General features: G+C 48.0%; 1 protein-coding gene across 1 annotated transcript in view; it reads right to left on the bottom strand.

The window, feature by feature from the left end:
* DISP3 (dispatched RND transporter family member 3) overlaps positions 1 to 8,336 on the bottom strand; it is a 167,312-nt gene extending 158,976 nt beyond the window's left edge. Inside the window, exon 1 of the mRNA XM_073657231.1 lies at positions 7,616 to 8,336. Coding sequence (XP_073513332.1) covers positions 7,616 to 8,165 — 550 coding nt within the window. The 5' untranslated portion in view covers positions 8,166 to 8,336. The remainder of the gene's footprint in view (positions 1 to 7,615) is intronic.
* Between the last annotated feature and the right edge of the window lie 10,724 nt (positions 8,337 to 19,060).

Genomic DNA, 19,060 nt, shown 5'->3' with positions numbered 1-19,060 from the left:
CCCTCACCTGGTGAGCACAGCGCGACACAGGCGGCCACCTCTGCAGCGGTGGCCTGGAGCAGTAACCGAGTAACCGTGAGTAAAGACCCTGAACTGCACCACCAAGACTCCGAGTTGTCTTTGTTGCGCTCGTGTACCACCATCACCCCCATCATCTATCCCTGCTGCCCTGAGGCCATACCCCTCCCGTTGGGGGTTATACCACCACGCTGCACATTCTCATACACCTGGCCTCAGTGGACTGTTCTGCAGCGGCGGCTTCAAAGCCGCACTCAACGGGTGGCGTAGTCGATCAAGTTAACATCTACTGCCATAGACCGCCACTTAGTCTGACTCCCTGGGCACGGACCGGATCACCGCCACGAGACTACAATCCTAAAGAGATCCGGCTCCGGGTAAGCTCCCGCGTGCGCAACGCAGCGCGACACAGGCCCAGGGGCGCGTCAACTTTTGGCGTAGTCGGCAGGATTTCGTGCCCGCAACCACCGGGTACTGCGTGCCTGAAAAAGAGACTTTTAAAACTTACCATCCGTGAAGTTTTCCCGCCATCCGGCGCCATCTTCAGCCTTCTTCCCGCCATCCGTGAAGATTCCCGCCATCCGGCGCCATCTTCAGCCTTCTTCCCGCCATCTGTGGAGTTTTCCCGCCATTGGGCGCCATCTTGAGGACGCCGCGCGGGAAGAAGAGGGGCGTGGACTCCGAAAGCGCGCGAGAACTGAAGCCCCGCCTCACGTCCCGACGTTGCGTAAGGTCCTGGAAGGAGCCCAGCAGACGCCGACGTCACTGGAGCGCGACGGAAGGTCCTCGACCCTGATGATCAACTGCGGAGCCGCGGCCTACGGAAGAGGATCATCACCAGGTAGGCCACGGTCCACCAGGGGGGAGGAGGACACCAGGAACGGACAGCAAGATGGCGGACCGGCAGCAGACTAAGCTGCCCAGCATCGGCAGCGCCCCAGCCGTCGCGGGCCCCGACCAGCACCAGGAGAAGACGCGTGACGCAGGAGCGGTCGCGGGAGCAGGTAAGAGGAGTCTCCCTGTCCCGGACGCTGCCAGCGTCAGCCTGCTCCCGGGCCACCCGGTGGAGCCGCCGATCCCGGGCGCTGCAGACGCAGACCTGCTCCAGAACCCGCAACAAGCCCTGCAGCCGAGCCCTCCAGACCTGGGCACTGCCACCACTAGCCCGCGCCCAGGCCCAAAGTCGCACCCCCTGACCCCGGGCGTCATTAACAGTACCACTCAGACCCCGAGTACCAAGAGGGCCCGGACGGGTCTGAACCTGAGAAAGAGAAAGGAGCGTGTGGAGCACACCGTTAATCGTAAACGGTAAAAGAGGAGATGTAAATAGTTACCCGACCGGGTATAAGGACTGTTGTGGGACTGTTTCCACTAAGAGTGTGGTCCCCGTTGGGACAGAAAGAGAACTGTTTCCCTTACCCCCTACCTGGCTGGGGACTGAGAACAGCCACCCCCTTTTCCCTCTAACTGGCTGGGGACTGAGAACAGCCACCCCTACCTGGCCGAGGACTGAGAGCGGCCATATCCTGTAAATAATTATGTGTTTCTAGTAATGTATAGGAGTCCTTGGTGGATTTACCGGGAATCCTTTGTACAGTTAGTGGAGCGTAACCCAGGATGGACTAAAAGACTGTTAAGGACTCGGGGCAGGACAGACCCCTACCTGGTTACGTCTCCCTGTTTTAGGAAAATGGACACCTGGTTGCAGAATAAACTGTGACCTGTTATAAAGAGACTTCTTCATGGATCTGCTGCTAGAAATGTTTTATATGAAAAATTTATATGCTAGAATGTGTTACTATGAAAAAGAGTTCCAGAACAGTACATATGCACTTATGCCGTTTAAGAGAGAGCCGTTCCCATAAAGGGAAACTGAATGTTGATACCTGTTATACTTGTTGTTTATGAAAAATTTGCATGTTCTAATGTATACCCTGTCTTTTGCTCAGTTCCAGCCCGCGGACGTGCTGGGTTTTGCCAGGGGGGAATGCAGCACCCCGAGGGTTCGGTTGCTACAGAGGTATTGCATCTCACCCAGATGTGCGATATCTCACTTCCAGGTAAGGATGGAGTGTGGCTCAGGACCCTAACACCCACATGCACTACACCACATTTCCGGGGGACAGCTCGACGGTGCTCCCATTAGTTATGCAGGCACGAGTGAGCATGTCCCTGGCTGGAGTGGGGGGAGGGAACACCTAGAGAAGGGAACCCGGTAGTGTGTGCGTGGGGGAAGTAGATCCTGGGTGCACTCTGTACAGGAGTATAAAGGGAGGCACTATCTTGGAAAGTGAGTTGAGAGAGGAGAAGACAGGGAGCAGAGCTGCTTTATGGGCTCTGCTCCACAGGCAGGCCCTGTCAGGAGGCCTGAGCCTGGAGGAGGGAAGAAGGAGGAAGAGGAGCAGACTGGGCTCCAGGAAGGACAGAGGGGACCCCAGGGGTGTGGACTGGCTGGTAGCCACCACACGCCCGCCGCTACCTGAGTAGGGGGGTCAGGTCAAGAAGATGGGAACCGGATCCCAAATTAGTGGAGGAGAGAAACTACCCTCAACTAAGAACCGGAGGCTGCGACATTACATGTGGAGCAGCCCCTCACCACACCCGCTAGAAAGGCACCACATAGGACCTGGGAAACGCAGGCCAACGTTTGCCCACCAAGAAGGTCCGAGGCAGCTGGACATAAGCGTGGTCACTAGTGGGGTTGAAGACCAGAGACAGGGGACATAAAAGGGGGTCCTGCAAAGCACTCCAGAAAGACCTGGGAGTTAACCGAGCCCCTCACCTGGTGAGCACAGCGCGACACAGGCGGCCACCTCTGCAGCGGTGGCCTGGAGCAGTAACCGAGTAACCGTGAGTAAAGACCCTGAACTGCACCACCAAGACTCCGAGTTGTCTTTGTTGCGCTCGTGTACCACCATCACCCCCATCATCTATCCCTGCTGCCCTGAGGCCATACCCCTCCCGTTGGGGGTTATACCACCACGCTGCACATTCTCATACACCTGGCCTCAGTGGACTGTTCTGCAGCGGCGGCTTCAATGAAGCCGCACTCAACGGGTGGCGTAGTCGATCAAGTTAACATCTACTGCCATAGACCGCCACTTAGTGTGACTCCCTGGGCACGGACCGGATCACCGCCACGAGACTACAATCCTAAAGAGATCCGGGTAAGCTCCCGCGTGCGCAACGCAGCGCGACACAGGCCCAGGGGCGCGTCATATACACTGAGACAGAGAGTATACACCGAGAGAGGAAGTATACACCGAGACAGAGAATATACACGGAGACAGAGAGGACACACCGAGACAGAGAGGACACACCGAGACAGAGAGGACACGCCGAGACAGACAGTATACGCAAAGACAGAGAGGACACACTGAGACAGAGAGTGTACACAAAGACAGAGAGTATATACACTGAGACAGAGAGTATACACCGAGACAGAGAGTATACGCCGAGACAGAGAGTATACGCCGAGACAGAGAGGACACACCGAGACAGAGAGGACACGCCGAGACAAAGAGGACACACCGAGACAGAGAGTATATACACCGAGACAGAGGGGACACACCGAGACAGAGAGTATACACCGAGACAGAAAGTATATACACTGAGACAGAGTATATACACCGAGACAGAGAGTATACACCGAGACAGAGAGTATACACTGAGACAGACAGTATATACACCGAGATAGAGAGTATACACCGAGACAGAGAGGACACGCCGAGACAGAGAGGACACGCCGAGACAGAGAGGACACACTGAGACAGAGAGTATACGCCGAGACAGAGAGTATACGCCGAGACAGAGAGGACACACCGAGACAGAGAGTATAAGCCGAGACAGAGAGGACACACCGAGACAGAGAGTATACAACGAGACAGAGAGTATACAACAAGACAGAGAGACACACCGAGACAGAGAATATACACCGAGACAGAGAGGACACACCGAGACAGAGAGTATACACCGAGACAGAGAGTACACACTGAGACAGAGAGTATATACACCGAGACAGAGAGTATACACCGAGACAGAGAGTATACACCGAGACAGAGAGGACACACCGAGATAGAGAGTATACACTGAGACAGAGAGTGTACACCAAGACAGAGTATACACCGAGATATCGTATCCAAAGACGTTATACTGAGGTGCTACATTAGGACATTTTATCCTGATACAGAATATCCCGGGACAATATACAGAGATCTGCACTGCGATGTTATATAGCGACATTATATCTATATTCATTGTATAAAGACATTATATCGGGGGACATTATACCGGGACTTTATATCCAGGCACAGAGGAGATTCGGTTTATTAATCTTGGGTCAGATTTGCCCCGAAAATTAAAAATGTGGTATATATTGGTTAACTAGGAGGGAAAATATAAAACAGCAGAGCCCCCATTATACCGTCCATGAGACTCGGCCCCTCTATAAAGCAGTGGAGCCCCCATTATACCATCCATGAGACTCGGCCCCTCTATAAAGCAGTGGAGCCCCCATTATACCATCCATGTGACTCTGTAGACAAAGGAGGCTGCACTTCTCACAAACTTCCAGCGTCTCCGCAGCTCTGGCGCTCGTAGTGTTATTAGTGGTGGAGTTCCCGTAGTATTATATATATATTACAGTGTTACGCGGTATTATAGGGTCAGTATTCTGCACTATTATTATCCCGCACTGACACTGAACGTTGTGGGATTATTGTGGCCCCGTGTGACCGATAGGTACAGGCAGAGCGCTATAGTCCCTGAGCGCAGAGCACCAGAGCCCGTATCCCGAGACGTTCTGCCGCTGCCTCCTATTACAGTCTGCAGTATGTACAGCACTGTATATATATATATATATATATATATATACACACACTTATACGTGTACTTCCTCACTATACATTACATATATCCACATGCACCTTTACATATAAACCCCCATATACATCCAAACATATATAAACGTATACATTGAGCAATGACCCCCGCACGGCACACGCCTGTATGTCCTTATATATCTACCTATACAGATATCAGCCCCTGTACCCGCAGATGCTTGTATACACAGTTATACGCTGATAATAACCCCCTATACCTACACCGGCACCTCTATAGTCCCCATGCAATGACACATAAACAGTAAGCGCCCCTATACATCACACATGTGTATGGTCAGCCCCCCTGTACCCCCATACACAGACACATACAGCGACCTCCATCTCTCCATACAGCCGCACATGTATACACATAGGTGTCCCCAGTGCTCTTATATACCGTACACCCGCATACCCTCATACACACAGACACAAGCAAATAGCCCCCTATACCTCCAGATACATATAGCCCCCTATACCTGATACAGAGGGTCCCCACAGCCCTGTACATTCACTCACCAACACACATTGCCCCTATAGCCTCATGCACTCACTTGTATACACAGTGTGCACCCTTATAGGACACGTACAGACACCCCATACAGACTGCTGCACCCTATACCCTCATATACAGCATATACATACACTCCCTGCCTATACCCATATATACTTACAACTTTATAGCCCCCTCTATGCCCTGATATACACAGATAGTTACCCCAATACACAGATACATACACATAGTGCCCCCTATACCGCCAGATACATATAGCCCCCTATATCCTGATAGCTGCACTTACAGTTATTTACTGTACCCTCACACATACACCTACATATACCCCAGTCACATATAGTTGCCCCTATATCCTCACACATATACCCCAGTCACATATAGCTGCCCCTATATCCTCACACATATACCCCAGTCACATATAGCTGCCCCCTATATCCTCACACAATTACCCCCAGTCACATATAGCTGCCCCCTATATCCTCACACATATACCCCAGTCACATATAGCTGCCCCCTATATCCTCACACAATTACCCCCAGTCACATATAGCTGCCCCCTATATCCTCACACATATACCCCAGTCACATATAGCTGCCCCCTATATCCTCACACATATACCCCAGTCACATATAGCTGCCCCCTATATCCTCACACATATACCCCAGTCACATATAGCTGCTCCCTATATCCTCACACATATACCCCAGTCACATATAGCTGCCCCCTATATCCTCACACATATACCCCAGTCACATATAGCTGCCCCCTATATCCTCACACATATACCCCAGTCACATATAGCTGCCCCTATATCCTCACACATATACCCCAGTCACATATAGCTGCCCCCTATATCCTCACACATATACCCCAGTCACATATAGCTGCCCCTATATCCTCACACATATACCCCAGTCACATATAGCTGCCCCTATATCCTCACACATATACCCCAGTCACATATAGCTGCCCCCTATATCCTCACACATATACCCCAGTCACATATAGCTGCCCCCTATATCCTCACACATATACCCCAGTCACATATAGCTGCCCCCTATATCCTCACACATATACCCCAGTCACATATAGCTGCCCCCTATATCCTCACACATATACCCCAGTCACATATAGCTGCCCCCTATATCCTCACACAATTACCCCCAGTCACATATAGCTGCCCCTATATCCTCACACATATACCCCAGTCACATATAGCTGCCCCTATATCCTCACACATATACCCCAGTCACATATAGCTGCCCCCTATATCCTCACACATATACCCCAGTCACATATAGCTGCCCCCTATATCCTCACACATATACCCCAGTCACATATAGCTGCCCCCTATATCCTCACACATATACCCCAGTCACATATAGCTGCCCCTATATCCTCACACATATACCCCAGTCACATATAGCTGCCCCCTATATCCTCACACAATTACCCCAGTCACATATAGCTGCCCCCTATATCCTCACACATATACCCCAGTCACATATAGCTGCCCCTATATCCTCACACATATACCCCAGTCACATATAGCTGCCCCCTATATCCTCACACATATACCCCAGTCACATATAGCTGCCCCCTATATCCTCACACATATACCCCAGTCACATATAGCTGCCCCCTATATCCTCACATACATATATAGATACAGTCATATATAGATATCCCCATACAGTCACATATGACTCCCCCTGTCCTCACACATACACCTATATATACCCCATAGTCACATATAGTTGCCCCTTATACCCTCAGTCACACAGTGACCCCCCATACAGTCACACAGTGACCCCCATACAGTCACACACAGTGACCCCCATATAGTCACCCAGTGACCCCCATACAGTCACACACAGTGACCCCCATACAGTCACACACAGTGACCCCCATATAGTCACACACAGTGACCCCCATACAGTCACACACAGTGACCCCCATATAGTCACCCAGTGACCCCCATACAGTCACACACAGTGACCCCCATACAGTCACACACAGTGACCCCCATATAGTCACACACAGTGACCCCCATACAGTCACACACAGTGACCCCCATACAGTCACCCAGTGACCCCCATACAGTCACACACAGTGACCCCCATACAGTCACCCAGTGACCCCCATACAGTCACACACAGTTGTCAGAACTTGCCGCCGTCCCCGTTATCATCCCCCGGTGCTTACCTGGAGCCGGGGGCTGTGCCGGGGCTGCTGCGGGCTCCCTGCTGGACCTGGTGATGGAGTAGAGCGCCAGCTCCCTGCCGTCGGTGCTCTCTGTGGTGCCGGTACTGGCGGTGCTGTCAGTGGTGCCGGTACTGGCTGTGGTGCCGGTGCTGTCAGTGGTGTCGGTGCTGCCGGTGCTCTCTGTGGTGTCGGTGCTGTCAGTGGTGTCGGTGCTGCCGGTGCTCTCTGTGGTGTCGGTGCTGTCAGTGGTGCCGGTGCTGCCGGTACTGGCGGTGCTGCCGCCTGCGCTGCTCCCTCCGCTTCTTCTATGGCTTTTATCTGCCGCTCTCCTCCTTTGTTGTGATCCGGCTCCTACCACTGCACGGCAGAGGGGGCGGCTCCTCCTCCCGGCTCCGGTGCCTGCACAGGGCGGCGGCGGGAGCTGACCGCGGTGCTGATGGCAGCTGCCCCCGGAGGAGGCTGCACCGGGGGCTCCGGCGGCCGGACACCCCCTGCGCTGCCGGTACAAGCCCTGTGTATATATAAGCAGTGCTGGGGAAGGAGCCGGCATCAGCGTCTGCACACAGCACTCCAGCTACAAGGAGGACGACAGCGACCACCTCCGGGGACGACCCCGACAGCGACCACCTCCGGGGAGCACAGACAGAGCTCAGCGGGCGCCATCTGCCGGTAGCCCAGCGCTAGTCCCGGCTGTGGACTAGCTGGGGGGCAGCTCTGATCCGGGCACATTGGTGGCACCCAACTTTCCCAGGGACAGAACCCCAAACTGGGGTCTTCCTAGACCATCCACAGAGGTAGAGTGCAGCAAACCTCTGCAGGAGAGACCCCCCAATAACACAGGGTGGGGGTCCTAGCTCCTATCTATCTCTGTTAGCCGGACTGGGGAGCGCGTTTCTCTCTGTCCACACTTTTCACAGGATGACACCAATTCATTGTGGACAGTGTAGTACTCCTCCTCCCCTGCGGGGGCGCTGCAGAGAAATGGAACATTCGCTAAATTCCACCACTGAATAAAGCAGACCCCTGGTGGACACCGGCGGGATAACATGGAATCAGATTATTATTTTTTTTTTTGAGGGAGGTAGTAGGGGGGGTCTGAAAAAAATAGATCGGGTTTGCAAAACAGCTGAGATATTAGAAAATAATAAGAGCAGAATGGATGAGCTGCGGAGCGGGCACTGCTACCCCGAGAGAGCAGGTGGGATCTGTGTGCACATGAGGGACCCTGGATTACTTGTAGCTCCAGACTGTTGCTATGGTTACAGTGGTGGTCACTCAGCTCTCCATAAACTAACAATACTGACTATATACAGTAGATGACCAAGATCCACCATTCACAATAGGTTATCTACTGTATATAAAAGTTATCAGTCATTCTACAGGAGGAGGAGGTGAGCTGTGATATCACCTATTGTGAATGGTGGATCCTGTGTTATCTACTGTATATAGAGGTGTTATCAGTCATTGTACAGGAGGAGGAGGTGAGCTGTGACATCACCTATTGTGAATGGTGGATCCTGTGTTATCTACTGTATATAGAGGTGTTATCAGTCATTGTACAGGAGGAGGAGGTGAGCTGTGACATCACCTATTGTGAATGGTGGATCCTGTGTTATCTACTGTATATAGAGGTGTTATCAGTCATTGTACAGGAGGAGGAGGAGGTGAGCTGTGACATCACCTATTGTGAATGGTGGATCCTGTGTTATCTACTGTATATAGAGGTGTTATCAGTCATTGTACAGGAGGAGGAGGAGGTGAGCTGTGACATCACCTATTGTGAATGGTGGATCCTGTGTTATATACTGTATATAGAGGTTTTATCAGTCATTGAACAGGAGGAGGAGGTGAGCTGTGACATCACCTATTGTGAATGTTCAATGACTGATAACACCTCTATATACAGTAGATAACACAGGATCCACCATTCACAATATGTGATGTCACAGCTCACCTCCTCCTCCTGTTCAATGAGTGATAACACCTCTATATACAGTAGATAACACAGGATCCACCATTCACAATAGGTGATGTCACAGCTCACCTCCTCCTCCTGTACAATGACTGAGAACACCTCTATATACAATAGATAACACAGGATCCACCATTCAAAATCAGTAATATCACAGCTCACCTCCTCCTCCTGTTTAATGACTGATAACACCTCTATATACAGTAGATAACACAGGATCCATCATTGACAATAGGTGATGTCACAGCTCACCTCCTCCTCCTGTACAATGACTGATAACACAGGATCCACCATTCACAATAGGTGATGTCACAGCTCACCTCCTCCTCCTCCTGTACAATGACTGATAACACCTCTATATACAATAGATAACACAAGATCCAACATTCACAATAGGTGATGTCACAGCTCATCTCCTCCTCCTGTACAATGACTGATAACACCTCTATATACAGTAGATAACACAGGATCCACCATTCACAATAGGTGAGATCACAGCTCACCTCCTCCTCCTCCTGTTCAATGACTGATAACACCTCTGTATACAGTAGATAACACAGGATCCACTATTCACAATAGGTGATGTCACAGCTCACCTCCTCCTCCTCCTGTTCAATGACTGATAACACCTCTGTATACAGTAGATAACACAGGATCCACCATTCACAATAGGTGACATCACAGCTCACCTCCTCCTCCTCCTGTTCAATGACTGATAACACCTCTGTATACAGTAGATAACACAAGATCCACTATTCACAATAGGTGATGTCACAGCTCACCTCCTCCTCCGGCCCAGACCCACATATGATTATAGTGGCTGCAGTTAGGACCTCGCTGATGTTTATGGCATTAGTGGATCGATAGCCCAAAATTCGTTGATGTTGGAAACCCCTCTAATTTTGCAATTATATTTATATCTACTTGATATGCTGCATGTGAAAAAGTAAGTGCACCCCTTCTGTTTCTTCTATTTTGCCATTTCTGCCACATCCATCAATAAATACCTTCTTTAGCCCCAGAATCGAGTTCCAAACTTCATCTGAAAGTGAGGACGACCCAAGAACTGTTAGAAGCCCTATGTCTTGTGGTCTCCATTGCCGAGCAGCCGCACACAAGCCTGACCTCACCATCCATGATACCAAGCATTGCCCGGACTAGAGTGAAACCACCAAAAATGGACCCTGGAGAGGTAGAAACACATTTCTCACCATCTCACGGTCTGATGGAAGGAGCTGGAATTGGTGGAGGTCAGGAGAAGACTTCCTAGAATCATAGAGAATCATAGAATGGTAGAGTTGGAAGGGACCTCCTGGGTCATCTGGTCCAACCCCCTGCTCAAAGCAGGATTCACTAGATCATCTCAGACAGATGTCTGTCCAGCCTCTGTTTGAAGACGTCCATTGAAGGGGAACTCACCACCTCTCGTGGCAGCCTGTTCCACTCATTGATCACCCTAACTGTCAAAACGTTTTTTCTAATATCTAATCTGTGTCTCCTCCCATTCAGTTTCATCCCGTTGCTTCTAGTCTTTCCTTGTGCAAATGAGAATAAAGATGATCCTTCTACAATGTGACAGCCCTTGACATATTTGTAGACAGCTATTAAGTCTCCTCTCAGTCTTCTTTTTTGCAAGCTAAACATTCCCAAATCCTGCAACCGTTCCTCATAGGACATGGTTTGCAGACCAGTCACCATTCTGGTCGCTCTTCTCTGAACTTGTTCCAGTTTGTCTATGTCTTTCTTAAAATGTGGTGCCCAAAACTGTACACAGTATTCCAGATGAGGTCTGACCAAAGAGGAGTAAAGACCGATAATGACTTCACGTGATCTAGACTGTATGCTTCTGTTAATACATCCCAGAATTGTATTTGCCTTTTTTGCTGCTGCATCACACTGTTGACTCATGTTCAGTCTATGATCTATTAGTATACCTAAGTCTTTTTCACATGTACTGTTGCTTAGCTCTATTCCTCCCATTCTGTATATGCTTTTTTCATTTTTATTGCCCAGATGTAGTACTTTGCATTTTTCCCTGTTAAAAACCATTCTGTTGGTTGCTGCCCACTGCTCCAGTTTATTTAGGTCTTTTTGAATCCTCTCTCTCTCTTCTCTAGTATTAGCTATCCCTCCTAGCTTTGTGTCATCAGCAAATTTAATCAGTTTACCCTCAATTCCTTCATCTAAATCATTGATGAAGATGTTGAACAATACAGGTCCCAGGACAGAGCCCTGTGGTATCCCACTTGAGACATTCATCCAGCTGGATGTGAAGCCATTTACAACCACCCTTTGAGTCCGATCACTAAGCCAGTTATGAATCCACCTAACAGTTGCCTGGTCCATTGCATACTTGGTAATTTTTTCAATAAGGATGGTGTGAGATACTTTGTCAAATGCTTTGCTGAAGTCAAGATATACTATATCTACAGCATTTCCCTGATCCACCCAGTCAGTGATTCTGTCATAGAAGGAAATTAAGTTAGTCTGACATGACTTGTTAGTTACAAACCCATGCTGACTCTGGTTAATCACTTCATTCTTATCCAGGTACTTACATACATGATGTTTAATAATTTGTTCAAAGATCTTTCCTGGTATAGAAGTCAGACTCACCGGCCTATAGTTCCCTGGGTCCACCTTCTTCCCCTTTTTGAAGATAGGAACAACATTTGCTCTTCTCCAGTCTTCTGGGACTTCTCCTGTTCTCCAAGAATTTTCAAAGATTATGGAGAGTGGTTCTAAAATTTCTTCTACGATCTCCTTCAGTACTCTGGGGTGTAATTCATCTGGACCTGGAGACTTGAACTCATTTATATTAGCTAAATATTCCCTCACAATCTTTCTGTTTACAGATAACTTGGATTCTTCTATTCCTTTAAAAGGACAGTGAAAATCAGTTGATGTTACATTTTCTTTCTGAGAGAAAACAGATGCAAAATAGGAATTAAAAAGTTCGGCCTTCTCAACATCCTCTCTTACCATTTCTCCATTTTCATCCTGTAAAAATCCTATAGCATCTTTGACTTTTGTTTTACTTTTGACATACCCCCAAAATCCTTTTTTATTGCTTTTGACATCTCTTGCAAGCCTTAATTCATTGTCAGCTTTAGCTAACCTGATACGTGCCCTGCAGGATCTGCAGACTGCATTATAATCTTCTTTAGATATGCCTCCCTCTTTCCATTTAATAAACATTCCTAATTCAATAATTCCTAATTTAATAAACATTCCTAATTCATATGTATGGACACGGTGTAATGCTTTATTTTCCCTGTGGAGGCGCTGCAAGGAAATTGAACGCTTGGGTGTCTGTTACTTTTTGCTACAGAGTCCTCATTGCTACAATGGGTATTGGTCGGGGTCTGTAATATTTTCTAACCAGTGGAGGGCAGAGTCAGGCCGGGCTGTACGACCTTTATCTGGACAGTCATATTATTAATCCTATATTAGCAGGAAAATGTTATGACAGGTTCTGGCCATAAGAGGGCTCCTGTATATATATGGGGAGTCTGCCAAATTAAAGATATGAAAAAAAGTGAGTCTTCCCATGTAGAACCATTATGAGACTCTGCGAATAGTGTTCACATATCGCCAACATACGCTATAACGATTTACCATTATGTAGGGGCGCAGCAAGCATGTGGAAAAAGGGGCCCTGCTCAGATGAAACCAAAGGAGAACTTTTGGAACCAGATGCAAAACGGAAAATGAACACTGATCATCACCCTGAAAACACCACCCCCACCATCACACATGGTGGCAGCATCCTGCTGTGGGGAGGCTTTTCTTCAGCAGGGGCAGGGAAGGTGGTCAGAGTTGATGGGACGATGGATGGAGCTAAATACAGGGCAATCCTGGAAGAAAACATGTTAGAGGCTGCAAAAGACTTGAGACTAAAGCTGGTAGAGACAGACCCCAAAACACTGCAGCAGTAATTGCAGTGAAAGGTGGTCCTACAAAGTATTAACCCAGGGGAGGCTGAATACAAATGAACTGCACAATTTTCAGATTTATATTTAGAAAACAAAATATTTCCTTTACACTTCATAAATAGATGTTACTTTGTGTTAGTATCACATAAAATCCCTTTAAGTTTGCTGGTGTAGCTAAAAAAAATGTGGAAAAGTTCACGGAGTATGAAGACTTTTTCAAGGCGCTGCATTTTATTCTCACCACATTCCTGAGTATTTTGGATTTAGTTTTTTTTAAAATCCGCCATACGGTTCCAGAGATATGGGTCTTTTTATTTAGTGGTTATGGGCTTTTGCAATGGGGCGTGGCTTACAGGATCCTCAGGGGTGTGACTTTAGACTCATTTGCATAATTGCCCTGTGAGTCACGCCCCCTAGGAACAGATCATAAGAATTAGCACTGAGTACAAAGGCCGATATCTCCGGAACCGTATGGCGGATTTAAAAAAAAAAAAAAAAACTGAAATACTCAGCGGAGCGGCGGGAATAAAATAAAAGCAAATATTGGCTACTTGGGGTCAGAACCTTTTTAAAGGAGTTATTCCATTCTTCTTAAATGCTAAATGGTTCATTATAAATAAAAAAATATACACCCCCCCGCATTGATGTCCCCCCTGATGTAATACTAAAGGCTGCAGCTGATCAGTGGGACCATATAGAACCCTCAAAAGCAAAAAAGACCCCATATGTCCTTACATGGACCCCCTATTGATTCCAATGAGAATGGTGTAATTTTAAGCTTCTCCTGTGGGGGCTCAGCGGGGAATTGAAACACTGACCACAGCTGATCGACAAGAGGTGCTGCAGCGGCTGTCTTCTAAAATGATATAGTCCAAAGTGGGGAACCCCTTTTAAGATGCTTTCCCGCTAAAAATATGATCAATGGGGGTGACCCCCTTAATCAATAGTGCGGCGGTCCTGTCCCAAAGTCTCACGTGAATGGAGCATTAGTCTATCACAGGGTGGGGGGGGGTCCTACTGCTGAGACCCCCATTTTCATGATCTGCGGAGGACCCCCAGCGATCATACATATATACTATGGATGCGTGATACATTTATTTGGTAGAATGGTGATGTCCATACATGAGGGCATGCTGGTACTTGTGGTTCCATTGTGGATGTTCTGCCGCCTCGATGAGTGCAAACGAAGAGGAATTGTACGTCTGAGCGGAAAATCATTGGCGGGACGATTTCATTAGGAGATGTGGTTATCGGTTGAAGGTCTTCATTACGCACTGCTTATCATCCATTTAGGAGGACTTTGTTTTGCAGAGAGGATCCCTCTTTTCGCACAGACGCGCGCGGCGGATAATGATTTGTTTGTGTCAGCGGCGGCTGCCGACAGCTGTTTAAGGGATTGTACAGCAATTTAAAGCAGAAAAGCCGGGCGGAGGGAGGAGGAAAGACGACAGATCGGCGGCAAATCCCATAGTCATAATATCATATAGGATTGTGACAAATCTGGCTGAGAAAGAGTTAAATGAACCATAAATAGGTATTCCCATCACTAGGACATTCCACCACTATATGACTGGTGGGGACCTTCCCTGATCCTGAGGGTATGGACTGAGACCTGCTTCTAAATCAAGCCTAAATTTGGTCCCTTAAAGGATATGGACGCCTTCGGAGGGACAATTTTTTTTATTTTATTTTAGGGTAAAGATAATTTTTCACAATTGGGTTTAATTAAAAAAAAAGTTGCTCTTTTTAAACTTTTACAGTTTCCCTTTCACATTGCTGGCTGCAGAATGAGTTAACTAAGAATCCAACAGTGAGCGTGGGAATTTTAGAACTCTTTTAATCTATCTCTTTGCTGCTTTATGACCACAGGTCACATCAAAAGTTGAGCTGAACTTTGATGTGGTTGTAAATCAGCTCAGAGGAGCTCAGCGAAAAGAGTTACAAACTCCTTGTCAGAACCAGCTCACTGTCGGATTCTTAGTTAACTCATTCTGCAGCCAGCAAATGTATAGAAAAACGAAGAGCCTGTAAAAGCTAAACGGTAAAAAAAAAATTATTAAATCTAATTGCAAAAATTAACTTTTATCTCCTCCCAAAAATACATTTTAGAAAAATAAAATTCCAAATATTCTAATGCTAAGGAAGTGAGACCCCTACCGCTCATAATAAGATGAGAATACCCCCTCAATCATTGTAGAATGAAATTAGCTTTAGCCTTGGCTCGTTAATGAGCTGCAGTACCGGACACAACCACATATAGGGAGGCGCCATTGTGCTGGAGGAATATTGAAGAAGCCCAGTAAGGAACGCTGCCCCTTCATTCTGAGGTCCCTGGGGGGCAAATACGGGATGATGACCGTCAAGTTCTATTCCCATAAATCCCCCGTAATAAAGGATATCCCCTCAAACACAAGACACATACTAAATAAACAGCCTAAATATCCGCATGACTAAATCCTACAATTCTCTCAATCAGAAAGTGTCAGGGGAAAGCGAAAAAATATTGAAATGTAAAAATGCCCTGAAAACATCACAATCCCATCTCCACTGGGGCCCTGCACCGCCAGAACGCAGAGATGTTCCCATTCATCTGCATTTTTATTTAATTTCAGATTTTTAGGTATTTGTGGATACATTTCTCACCGGAGGCGAAGAATATATTAGATTGTGCTAGAAAATATCATAAAATGTGTAGTGTCTGCTAAAATACCGTAGATGGAGCCAGTGTTTACCGGGAGGTGGAGCGTCTCATCACTCCTAGCATGTCCTGATGTTGGGAGTTGTAGTTTTACAACAGCTGGAGAGACTCAGCCTGAAGACCCCCGTGTTAGGACCCTTATGTAGAAGAGGGGTCAACATGCTGATCCTACTCTGATCCTGAGAATGGGGCTCTGCTGTTCCCCTTCTGAACAGAGTGGATGCCTTGTGCACCACCGGTCAACCACCGCACCACCGGTCAACCTCCGGTCAACCACTGCACCACCAGTCAACTACCGCACCACTGGTCAACCACCACACCACCGGTCAACCACCACACCACCGGTCAACCACCAGTCAACCACTGCACCACCAGTCAACCACCGGTCAACCACCACACCACCGGTCAACCACCACACCACCTGTCAACCACCGCATCACCGGTCAACCACCGCACCACCGGTCAACCACCGCACCACCGATCAACCACCACACCACCAGTCAACCACTGCACCACAGGTCAACCACCAGTCAACCACTGCACCACTGATCAACCACCGCACCACCGGTCAACCACTGCACCACCGGTCAACTACCACACCACCGGTCAACCACCAGTCAACCACTGCACCACCGGTCAACCACCACACCACCAGTCAACCACTGCACCTCCGGTCAACCACTGCACCTCCGGTCAACCACTGCACCACAGGTCAACCACCAGTCAACAACTGCAACACCGGTCAACCACCGCACCACCGGTCAACCACCGCACCCCCAGTCAACCACTGCACCACTGGTCCACCACCGGTCAACCACTGCACCACCGCACCACCGGTCAACCACCGCACCCCCGGTCAACCACTGCACCACCACTGGTGCCCTCCAAACCAGTAACAGATCAAGCTATTTTGGTGCCCAAGGAATAAGTTTCCAAATGCACCCCCTGAAGTTCGGGAGGACTTTCAAATAGTTGAAGGGAACCTGTCCCGCGACTCATGCTGCCCAAACCACCTCTGGCTCTCCAAACTATGATGTCTACGAAATTCTGGAACGTTTCACAGAGAATCATACCGGGCTTGGATTCATGCTGACTGTGATTTCGGATGACAGGTTCCCTTTAAATTAAATGTCTACTCTGCCAATCCCTCATTCCCAACCTAAACCTAAGACTCCCAACAATGACGAGTCTGTATAGGAGATGAAAAGGTTTCCATCCGGCCCAGACTCATGGGGTCCTACGACCCCTCTGTCACATTCAAGGACCCTAGTAATTTAAGTGACAATGTGATAGTTGGGGGAGGGTGTGGGGTGCCATATTAAAGATTTTGTATATGGACCCAGGAACCATCTGGAAATCTAGAACCAGAATCTTTGTCTCTGGAACCAATATAAATCAGCTGCGGAGGCTCTAGATTGTGGGGGACTAAAATGTCCAAACTCGGAGCCCATCACACGGCCGTTACAGAGACAGCACAGAATGGACTGCCGGTGACATCAAGGAGCAGAGCTGCGGCAGGGTTGTGGAGACCACAACTTTTCAAAATCATGACGTATGGTAGCCACAAATCTTACTTCAGTCTCAGACAGGAGTAAGATTTGCAGCAAGGCGTTAGGAGGTGCACACCACTTTGCCTAATTCATTAAGAGGCATGCGCCACGCCGTCCCCTCATCAAGACTAGCCTGTAAATGCCAATTTTAATGAATTGGGGCCTTAGGCTTTTTCTAATCCAAACTAGGGTTAAACTTAAGGCAAGGGTTAGGGATAGAGTTATGTTTAAGTAGGGTTATGGCTAGCGATATGGGATAGAGTAGGTTTAGTTATGGTTATGATTAGGGTTCAGGATAGGGATAGAGTTATGGCTAGAGTTTGGATTATGGTTAGGTTTAGGATAGGGAAAGGGATAGGGGTAGGGATTGGACTAAGGTAATTACAGTTGAACCCAGAAGTTTCCATACTCTATATAAAAAGACACATATTCATGTTTTTCTCAATATCTGACATGAAATCAGAATAAACCTTCCTGTTTTAGGTCAATTAGGATTACCATCATTTTTAATATTTGCCAAATGCCAGAACAATGAGAGAGAAAGAATGTTATAAGTAGTGTTGAGCATTCCGATACTGAAATATCGGGTATCGGCCGATATTCGCGGTATCGGAATTCCGATACTTAATTCCGATACTTTTGCAATATCGTATACCGGAATCGGAAGTTCCCATAATGCAATGAGACATTTTCATTTTATTCAGCCAATGAGGATCCTAAGAAGTGTGGGCACATCCTGTTAGGCATGTAGGCATCTTAACTAATGGCATGGCTGTGATTGGCTGCTGAAATGATGTCATGATGCACTATAAAAGCCACCGCCGCCATTTTGAGCTCACTCTGCTGTGAATTCAGTTAGGGATAGGACGCTGTTGTTCTGAGGGACAGTTTTAGCTACCTATTTGCTCTATACTGCTTTACCCAAGCTACTTTCTAAATCACTGTGCCTTGCAGCGCTAGTGCACAGTTCCCTGTGCTGTTCACCGCTGTCTGCAAGGTCTGTGTGTGTGAGTGCAGCTCACCCTGTAGTGTGTGCTTCAGCCAAGTCTGGTTGTAGTGCACTCAGTGTGTGTCACTGCCTCATACATTGTCCTTTATTGCCAATTCATAATTTTTCCTGATATCTCCTATTAGTGTGGTGGTTCCATCCATATTCAGCTAAATTGATTCCAAACACACTATATAGGAGTAGATAGAGGAGCCTTTCTGCAGCCTTGGGCCCTGCAGCCCCAGCCAGATTAGTATTAGCCTATTTTTTGCAGCCTCATCTATTGCATTGTAGGTTACCTT

The sequence above is a fragment of the Phyllobates terribilis genome, unplaced genomic scaffold, assembly GCF_046119375.1.
Source record: "Phyllobates terribilis strain yellow unplaced genomic scaffold, ASM4611937v1 Scaffold_12__6_contigs__length_324123572, whole genome shotgun sequence".
NCBI lineage: Eukaryota > Metazoa > Chordata > Amphibia > Anura > Dendrobatidae > Phyllobates > Phyllobates terribilis.
The sequence above is the reverse complement of the archived record's forward strand: the minus strand, read 5'-3'. Positions and strand labels throughout refer to the sequence as shown.